Genomic DNA, 10,941 nt, shown 5'->3' on the forward strand with positions numbered 1-10,941 from the left:
GAAGCTGAGGTTTCCGTGATTCCTTCTCCTCGTGATTTTGTCGGCAAATCGCTCAGTCTTAAACTTTACGCGGCTAACGGTACTCGCATTAACACTTACGGGTATTCTAACATGCTACTAGATCTCGGTTTTCCCTAGAAAATCACCTGGAGATTTATCATTGCGGGTGTTCCTTATCCAATAATCGTAGGCGACCTGTTTCGAGAACTTCATTTACTTCCCGATTTGAAACTGCGCCGACTGGTTGACGGCAGGTCCCAAGCTTATGTTTCGGTGGTTCCGAAATCGGTGACCAAAATTTCGGTCTCATTGCTTGATCCCGGCCACAAATACGTGCAGATTCTGCTCAAGGTTCCGCAGGTAATCGGCATCTCCGAACCTGCGCCCTTGAAGGACCGTGGTGTTTACCACCACATTCTCACTACCGCCCCTCCGCGAGCTCAACGCGCTCGTCGTCTAACTCCGGACAAGCTCAAAGTCGCAAAGGCTAAATTTAAAAAACTTTGCGATCTTGGAATCTGCCGTCCTTCCAGCAGTCCTTGGGCTAGTCCGATTCACATAGTGAAGAAAAAGAACAGAGAATGGCGCGTGTGCGGCGATTATCGGTTGCTAAATTCAGCCACTGTCCCCGACAGGTATCCCGTTCCGCACCTGTTTGATTTTCCTTCCTTCCTTAATAATAGGAAAATCTTCACCTCTCTCGATCTGAAGAAAGCTTTTCATCAGATCCCTATCGCACCGAAGGATATTCCCAAGACCGCGTTAATTACGCCCTTTGGTCTTTTCGAATACATTGTCATGGGTTTCGGCTTTCGAAACGCGCCTCAAATTTTTCAGAGGTACATTAACCTTGCTCTAGGTGATCTAGACTTCGTTTTCGCGTTTTTAGATGACATTCTCATCGCCTCCGCCACCCTGAGGAGCATGAGCGTCACCTTGAAATTGTTTTGGAGCGTCTCCAGCAGTTCCATCTGCAGCTCAACCTCGATAAATGTGTCTTTGGTGTTCCTGAGTTGTCCTTTCTCGGCCACATCGCCAACTCTGACGGATTTAGGCCTTCCGACGACAAAGTTCTAGCGATTAAGGGTTTTTCAAAGCCGTCGAGCAACTCCGCCGCTTTCTCGGCATGGTAAACTTTTACCGTCGCTGTATTCCGCATGCAGCCTCATCTCAGATTCCATTGAACGTGTTTCTGAAAGGATCCAAGAAAAAGGATCAGAGCCCTATTAACTGGACTCCCGCGGCGGAAGCCGCTTTTGCGAAGTGCAAGGAAGACATCGCTAATGCAGCTCTTATGGCTGTCCCTGGCGACTCTGCTGAAATTTGTTTTGTAACGGATGCTTCCGAAACAGCCATGGGCGCAGCCCTCGAATAATTTTCAAATGATTCTTGGCGCTCTCTTGCCTTCTTCTCCCGAGTGTTTACCCCCGCTCAGAGAAAATATTCTACTTACGATCGCGAATTGACCGCGATCCACGATTCGCTTCGTCACTTCTATTACTATCTTCAGGCTGCCAACTTCGTGATCCTTACCGATCACAAACCCCTCGTTTACTCCCTGTTGCAAAATTTCTGAAAAATCTACGCCCAAGCGTATCCGTCAACATTCCTACATTGCACAATTCAACGTGCAAATTCAGCATGTAGCTGGGAAGGATAATCCGGTTGCTGATTTCCTCTCCAGAATTGGTGCCTTCAGGCTGCCTTCGTTGTTCGACGTCGGCAGATTTAGCGAGGAGCAGCTCAAGGATGAGCAACTCAAGGAAATTCTTGACAATCCTACTCATCTTTTGAAGTTAAAGAAGTTAACTTGGGGACCCAATCACTCTCCCCTTTATTGTGACATTCACAACGAAGTAATTCGCTCGTACATTCCTATGTCGTTTCGCAAGGAACTCTTCGACCTCTTCCACTCGAATTCTCATCCGAGTGGCAAAGTGACAGACAGGCTCATCCGCCGGCAATATGTCTGGCCCAACATGAGTCGGGATATCGCTTCTTGGTGCAAGACATGCTTGCACTGCCAGCAATCCAAAGTCACCAGGCATACTAAATTTTTCCCAGCGCACTTCGTTGCGCCTGACGGTCGCTTTTCACATGTCCATATCGACATTGTTGGCCCTCTTCCTGAGAGTTACGGCTATCATTATCTCCTCACGATGATTGATAGGTTTTCTCGCTGGCCAGATGCAGTTCCTCTTGTGGAAATTTCCGCTGCTACTGTAGCACGTACATTCTATGACACTTGGATATCTCGTTTCGCCGCTCCTGCTGTCGTTACAACCGATCAAGACGCGCAATTCGAATCGGGATTTTTTTCAACTCTTCTCGAGTTACTCGGATGTCAACGCATCCGTACTTCAGCTTATCACTCTGCTTCCAATGGAATGGTGGAGCGGTGGCACCGCTCACTCAAAGCTGCACTCATGTGCCAGGCTGGCAACAACCAGTGGTCTCGTAGTCTTTCCACGGTTCTTCTCGGTCTCCGTACACATGTACACCTCAACACCGATGCCAGCCCAGCTGATTTTGTCTATGGCACTGCCTTGAGATTGTCAGGAGAATTCTGTGCTTTTGGTGAATTCTAACCCGCACAATTTCCTTGAGGAATTTCGCGAATACATTCAACAGATTCAACCTGTTCCAGTCGCCCACAAAAACGCGACGAAACCGTTTGTATTCAAGGAGCTTTACTCTTGCTCTCATATGTTCGTCTTGCTCAAGGTAAGCAAACCACCTCTCGAGAGACCGTACTCCGGTCCTCACAAGGTCATTTCTTGCAACCTTGAGTCTCGTACTTTCACCATTGACCATTTCGGTAAACCGAAAGTCGTCTCAGCTGAGCTTCTTAAACCAGCTCATTTCCTCTCGGAAGACCTTTCCGAACAGAAAACCGACTCACAGGATCCTAAACCCGATCCTTCTTCTTTGATAATTCCTTCCAAAGCTGTCGTAGCAAGCGAACCCGTCTCACCCCGAGATTTTCCGCGTCCGCAGCTACCCGATGGCACACCGGGTCGAAGCAGGAATGATTCTGACCGATCGCCCGCGAGTGTGCGACGCTCGCGCGATATAATCGGATCGCGAAACGCGAATCTTGACGAACCTCAGCCGTCGTGTTCATGTGCGCCGCCGACTCAACCGAAACTTCCTCGACCTATCCTTAAAACTTATCCCTCACCTAGAGATAAGGGTAGGAATAAGGTTAAATTCTCTAACACGATTGATATCCATTTAGTCAGTATGTACATCCGTCAACTTTCGAGCCTTCGCTACCGCGAGCGTTCCAAGGTATACGCGCGCTCTGATTGGTCGGGGTTTTCTGTTAATATTTTCTTAACGAAGCCGCGGACAACATTTTCGCTAAGGAACTCCCTCGTATATTTTTAAAAAGTAATTTGTTAATTAGGGATAAGGAAAACTTTTACAATGTTCAAGGCTTTATTTTATATAATATAAAGATTAAATTTACATGTAATATTAGATAATGAAAAGTTAAATTCACGAATAAAATATATATAAAATTCCATGCAAATTTTTCTACTCATAATAGAAAATATCAAATATTCGTATACAAATGATTGATTTGAATTTTTACAAAAATAAATAGCAAAAAATTATACATGTGTGTACAAAAAATTAGATGTTACATAAACATACTTGAACTGTGTTATGTTGCTTTTATATGTCTCATAATAACTAAAAATAGCATCGAGGACACTGCCAATTATTTATCATAAGTCTAGCAAATTATTTCGTGATTAATTTATTATTGGCATACAAATTTTCATATTCCATACGCCGAAAAATAATCAACACAAATTTGATGTAGTTTAAAAGTATAGAATGATACGGAAAAATGTTTACAAAAATATTGTTTACTTTATTACATAGGATAAGCAACTGTTAATACCATTTATTACAACATTGAGACACCTTTTCAGTCTAAAATAGTTTACCTACTTTTGTATAACATACATGCTGTTTTTTTTAAATACCGCATCTGTATAATAGCTATGGTGTATATGACCTTATATACAATTAATATTGTTACGAAATTTATTGTAAAATTATATTAGTGTATCAGAAATAACAACATTGTCCAGATTAAATTAACGAGTAGCATTAAGTATCTTCATTCCTGTTTATGCAAACAAAAATCTTCAAATTTTTAGATTTGCATTGAAAACATACTTTTGAAATATTTGAGTACATTCAATTTTAAATATAATCATTTTATAATTTACAGATTTTTGTCGATGTAGAACCAAAATAAATCATACAAAAGATATTACTTTTAAAACATGGTAATCGCAAACTATAATTTAAACATTTTACATACTTTTCAATATAGAAAAAATATGTATAAAAGATAATATAATCATTATACCTAAATACAGACATTCATTGTGCGTATAGATTACTTTTCTTTTCTTTAAAGCGTATATTCAATATTATAATATTAATATCAAAGGTCCAGGAACATTGGTTCTACTAATAGTAACATGAAAAGATATGTAATCTAATTCATTAAAACAACCAATCTCGTGTACTTTAGAGTCATATTGAGTTTGTCAAACTCTAATGACAGTTTGAAATGTATATCTAGTGCAATATTCATCTACATATATAAATTATTCTTGTTTAGTGTTTTTATATTTAATTACGCTAAATTATTTTAAAATGCATAGATTTGAGCAAACAAATTTATTCAACTTTTACCATATCAATCATACTAAAACTGAAGAAAGTAAAAATTGCATTCTAGGAAACATTTCAAATAATTTATAAAAATATTTTGTCAAATGTTGAAAGTATGTTACACTATTTATAAGGATAAAAAATGGATATAAAATTATTTTTTAGACTTCAGTGGTTTAGATTTTTCATTTAAAAGTATTTCAAGCAACTTAGTAGAGAAAACTTCCTAATTTGCTAAGTTTTGATTGTAGATTGATGTTATACAATTTAACACATTAAGGATCGCTCACGAGTTTTCTCGTGTTGCGCGCCTCGTCTGTTACGGACGGATCCCGAAATAACCCGTGCTTTCTACACGCTGTCTTTAGATGTCACCTAGTTTGATACATGGCATCTACTTTGTCTATTTAAGTATTTACATCAATAGTCAATGTATTAAACTCGATTGCCTTCATGTTTTTTTTCACTTATTTCCCGGTGCTTCACGCTTTCATAGACTACCTGGCCCGACCGCCAACGCGGGCCGTTACTCGTACAAATTTATTTTTTAATTAAAAAAGTTATGATTATTATTAAAAACATAATTTTTTTCAATAATACCTAAAATGCATCTTATTTTACAATTTTTGAAAGTTTCACAAAAATTGCTTCATAAATAATTAAATTACGATGAGTTTAGTAATATTCCAGTTTGCCCAAAAACGTATGGTCTTAGGCGTATGTCTTACAGATTTCTTAGCGGTCCTTAATGTGTTGACAGTTTAGAAATGCTTTAAAGAATTGCTAAAAATAAAACACAATATTTTAAGATTATGTTGTATCTCTCTTGTGGATATCAGCTCAATTACTTTTTCTAGCAACTTTGATTTTCAAAATTTAATACAAGTTTGTAGAACAACTTGTGTTATATGTTGCTTTAAACTAATTGTAAAAGTTATTTTGAAATATTTATAAAAATGTAAACAGACAGTGATGCATTTCAAGACAATTATTGTTTTTAATTCAAAGTTCCTAGTTTTTATTCTTTCCCTCTTTATTATTATTCTAGTTTCTCCATTAAACACAAAATATGTGGTACTAAAAAAATCTAGATAACGTTATATTACTAGATATTAACTTAAAGTTTAAACCAGATTATTTATGATATAATTTGTCTCTTGAAATGTGTTAAATGGGATCAAATTGAAGACACTAACAGTCTTGTACCTTTTTATCTTTTATATACAAAAATGAAAAGACTTGAAAAAATTTAAGTTTTATAATCACAGCGCTTATTAATATTTTCAACAGTAGTTAGTTAGTTCCAATACTTCATGGAAATCCATTGTTTTTATAATTATGTTCAATTTCTAAACGGTATATACTTTCAAATAGATAAGTTATCCATGCAAATATTATGCGTTTCACATAAAAATATGTTACTAAATAACTGATTTGATAACAATGCAATTATATAATTCTAATGTGATGTATACATGTAATTCCTTTGCACTCTGTCTTTTTTAATTAGAAATAAATATTTACATTTGATTTTCAAATAGTGGATCATACTTTTTAGTACATAAAATATTCAGAAAATAATAAATAACCTACATTGTGATTGTTACGAATAATTAAAAATGAGCATGCAAAGAATTAACGCTTTTAAAGTTTGAATCTATTATATCAAAGTTTTCACTTTATATAAATCTCGCAGCGCGGAAAAATAAAGGATTAAATATTGTTTGTGATATTACATTAATAATATCGGTATATGATTCTAGAATTGATGACCTTATAGATAAACGAAAAATCACAACCGGCAAGTAGCCAATTACATACTAGTAACAAAAATATGTTTAATGTTATAATAAATTATGCCATATCTGGCTTCAGGAAGTTTATAACAGCATACGACCTAGCTATCAGAATGTAAAATCCTCTAAGTTTGTAGAAAAAGTAGAGAAATTATTTCTTACATCTCCTATCAAGTAAGTAGTATCAATTAACGAACAAAATGTATGCGTATGATACTACTTGATTAAAAAAATAATTACTTATTTTTAGATAATGATGCAAAATTCATTGAAAGACCAAATTTGTTACACGATTTTATAAATATTGCAAGAGGTTCATGCAATAAGAAAAATCGTAAAGGTACAAATACCTTAATTCCATTAGCAGAATTTAGTCTCTCAGCTAAGTAAAATAATAAGATTTAAGAATTCCGATAACAAAGTAGCCGCAATTGATCACAGAGGGCATTCTAAAAAGTCTAATAATTACACTTGTCCACCGCTTGAAGGCCTCTCCCAACAACACAGCCATCTGCGCCATAATGATAAAGGTTTCCTACGTCTATATAATAAACTAGCACCACCTCGTCTTGTGTTAAGAGCGCTAACTATCGCTTGATCAAATGCCTCTTTAAGGTCATGTTGAGTTAATGCAGACGTCTCTACGTAACTTACAGCACCTACTCTCTGAGCCAATTGATGCCCTTTAGTAGTTGTAATTGGTGTTTGGCCATATCTTTCTAATTGTAACGTTAGATGTACATCTGCCCTTAAATCGCTCTTGGTGCCTACCTGAAATCGCCATTGTCACTATCTCAACTTAAGTTGTACTATATGTAGTTTAGAAATATTTAATTTCCTTGAAACTTCTTAATAACTTTGAATGAAAACAATGTACTGTGACCAAACAAGCAAGCTGTATGTAATTTTGTAATAACTGTAAAAAGTAAATAGTTTCATTACCAAGATAATAGGTGCATTTGGGCAGTATTTTCGTATTTCATTTATCCAACGTGATGATACGCTATGGTAAGAAGAAGGGCATACGACACTAAAGCAGACTAAGAACACATCTGTTTCTGGATAACACAATGATCGCAAAGGATCAAAGTCGTCTTGTCCTGCTGTATCGCATAGCTGAATATTTACTGGTTGACCATCAACATTAACAACCACTATAACAGATTAAAATTATATTACACAAAGTTTAATTTCATATATTAATTAAATATGTTAACATATATTATTTAATTAAAAGCAATACCCAATTGTATACAAAAAGTTCATATAGATTTACTATTTTATTACTTTTTAAGTTCTTTTTTACAACAAAAAAATAACTTACATAAGATTACATAGATAACAGGAGAAAAATGGAGATTTTCATAATATTACACTTCTTGCATAGAATAGTATTTGTACAACTAATCAGAATACAGATATACAAAATTCTAATACTTGTAATAAGAAGATAAAATTGTTATTAAATATTGTCACAATTCATTTTCAATTTTTATAAAAAGCAATATAAAATGAAAGAACACTACTGATACATTTTAACTATGTATGAACGCAGGTAATTTTATAATAGATAAAGATTATAGATACAGTTAATAATGATATGGCCAGTAGTTAAAATAAATTTCAAATATACTTTTGTGTTCTTTCATGGAAAAACTGAACACAGCTGAAAACAATACATACTGGATGCCATTAATAAATTACTATCAAATAAAATCAACGTTGTTATGATTATTACTTAAAATTTATCTCACTGTTAAACATTGGTCTTACAACTAACATTTAAGTGTCACACTAACCATTATAATTATCGAAAGCAGTGGGCACGTATTCTCCAGGGAAATCATTCGTTGAATAAGAAACAACGAGGCTGGTCTTTCCAACAGCACCATCGCCTACCAGAACGACTTTAATTCTCCTGTCGAGCGGAATACCACTGTGTTCTGTACCACTACCGTTTGAATTTTGATTTTGTGTCGTGCATGTTGTTCGTTTCGCTTGCATCTGCATCGTTTGTCTATTCTTCAGAAGAGGCTTCGTCCAATTCGTATGGGACGACGGCGGCATTATTTCGCTGTTTGTTTTACCACAGCTACGAGCTTTCATACGTATATCACTGACAAAAATATTGTACGTATAACCTCTACCTGTTCCACGGGCAACGATGCAATCAATTGCATCTATCACGACGTATTTCTCCTTGGAATCATTATTTCTCTCGTTTCCCCTGCTGACACTTGTTGGCTCCCACGATCGCGGATCAAATTTCGTACACGATGCCTTCAATACGCCCTGTCAAGTACTGTGCGGTGTGTGGTGGTACTATGTGCTTGTGCATTGCTTGAAAACAATAGGGGAACATACACCAACAAGACCGACTGGGAAAGGTGGAAAAAGAAAAAAAATAAACTAATCCACCTGCCACGACGCGGAGCCACCTGTTATTACGCTTTTCTTGCGGCGATTGGCGGAGGTGGCGATCGCAACCTTGCAATGGGTGGCACAGGTACCGCACGGTGTATTAAAATTGGTTTCAACCTTGATCCTTTGTCTCTGTTTTAAACCAATACCTTGCGTTTCGGTACATTGCAGCGTTTATGATTAATTAATTACAATATAATTGCTGCCATGCTATTAACATTCTTTATTAATGGACGTAATTAAACATACGTTGTCTAGAACCGATGAAAACACGCGGTCGATTTAAATGGCTCTTCGTATTACACTGTATTACACAGACTGGCGGAACCGAATGAGATTGGTGATGCGCATTCTACCAATCAAAAGACGCCCTTTGTGCACCTGCAGTAGTATGGACATGGTTGTTTGAACCCACAAGTAGGCTCAGCGGATGTAAAAAATAATTTCAAGATAATTTCTAGTAGCACGTATGATGACACACACGTGTACCCGTTGATAATCAGGAGACTTTTTAACCTAAATTATAAGTTTGAAAGCAAAATAAATATTATAATTAAATATCAATCTGGAACAAAGAAAACGAAATGTAACAAAGGGCTTATGAATCAGAGTTAATTGAAAAGTTATCAAACGATGATATTGAAATGAAACTTTCTATAATGTAATCAGATTATACATATATCATTTATAAATGTATAGTTTTTAACCGACTTCGAAAAAGGGGGAGATTATTCAGTTCGACATCTATAATATTTTGTTTTTCTCTTTAATGTCTGTTACCCGATTATGCTGAGTTGGCTTGACTAATCAGGATGAAACCTCTTGTATCTTGTAGAACATGTCTCCCAGTTTGTCCCGTTATTATGACATTTCGCGATTTGTCATTTCTCTCCGTTTTTTTGTTGCAAAAAACCGGAAAATTCTCTACTGCTTCTTACTCCGAGACGGATAGATCAGTCGAATTGAAACTTCTTGCATCTGGTAGAGCATCATTGCATCAAAACAAAATTTGACTGGTTTATTTTTTACCTCTTTTATCGCAAAAAGAGTACTATATACATGAAATATTTCACGTACGTCCGGTCTGAAATCGATGAAATCGATAAAACGCCTTACATTTTGCTGGCTAGCAGATTTTCGCGATGATTACATTCGCAAAAATGTATGAATTTTATTATTGTTTATAACTATTGTTATTGCAAAATTCCTATTCTTTGATGTAACTCGGCAAAAAATTTAACGATCGCGATAAATGTTTCTACATTTAGTTGCACATGTATTCCTAATGATCTCATGTGCAACAATATACATATTGTTCATAACTACTGTTATTCTATGAAATCTTTTGGTTATATATTGCCACTAAAAAGTGTGAAATAAAATAATTTTTGGAAAAAAAGATAACCGACTTCAAAAAACATTAAAAAGTATGAAATTATTTCTGCACTAAAAAGTATGAAATTATTTCTAGTTAATTTATATGAATACTCACAGCTCTAGAGATAATTGCTTAAAAGTATGACAAAATGCAGTGAAAAGTATGAAATAATTTCTATTGAAACTGCATCACGATTAAACTCACCAGCTCTTGATAAATTTGGATAAATTATTAAACACAGTATATTAAATACAATGCAACCTTTTCGGAGGCGGCTCAAAATCAAAAATTTTTTATTCCGGCTAGAGTTAGGTTTTGTTAGGGACGGTAATATTGAATGTTGTTAATGTATACATATGTACTGTCTGAGTGGGTTTGATGTATTTGTTGTGGCAAGGAGAGGAGGGGCAATATTGTATACAGTTAATGTGTATACTACCCAGATAGCACCGGACGTCCCATGGACGTCCATTTTATGTCCAGTTTACGTCCAAACGTCCGACGTCCATTGTCGGACGTCCTTAAGACGTCCATGGGACGTAAATTCTGTACGTCCCAGGGACGTCCGCCCGGAACGTCTTACGAACATCCATGGGACCTAAATTTTGTACGTCCCAGGGATGTCTGCTCTGAACTTTCTAGATT

The 10,941-nt window shown here is 36.1% G+C and overlaps 1 protein-coding gene across 1 annotated transcript; it reads right to left on the bottom strand.

Moving 5' to 3' along the window:
- Positions 1 to 3,445: 3,445 nt before the first annotated feature.
- Positions 3,446 to 9,125, bottom strand: LOC128872736 (ras-related C3 botulinum toxin substrate 1-like). The gene is made up of 3 exons (XM_054115725.1): positions 8,297 to 9,125; positions 7,440 to 7,651; positions 3,446 to 7,268 (listed from the first exon to the last, which is right to left on the bottom strand). The coding sequence occupies exons 1-3, from the start codon at positions 8,601 to 8,603 to the stop codon at positions 6,963 to 6,965; spliced, it is 825 nt and encodes a 274-aa protein (XP_053971700.1). The 5' UTR covers positions 8,604 to 9,125; the 3' UTR covers positions 3,446 to 6,962.
- Positions 9,126 to 10,941: the final 1,816 nt, after the last annotated feature.

The sequence above is a fragment of the Hylaeus volcanicus genome, chromosome 2 (genome assembly GCF_026283585.1).
Source record: "Hylaeus volcanicus isolate JK05 chromosome 2, UHH_iyHylVolc1.0_haploid, whole genome shotgun sequence".
NCBI classification, from domain to species: Eukaryota; Metazoa; Arthropoda; class Insecta; order Hymenoptera; family Colletidae; genus Hylaeus; species Hylaeus volcanicus.

Coding starts and splice junctions, on each gene's coding strand:
- LOC128872736 (XM_054115725.1), bottom strand. CDS start 8,603: ATGAAAGCTCGTAGCTGTGGTAAAACAAACAGCGAAATAATGCCGCCG. Junction 7,652..8,296: donor TGCTTTCGATAATTATAATG/GTTAGTGTGACA, acceptor AATCTGTTATAG/TGGTTGTTAATGTTGATGGT. Junction 7,269..7,439: donor CAAATGCACCTATTATCTTG/GTAATGAAACTA, acceptor TGGCGATTTCAG/GTAGGCACCAAGAGCGATTT.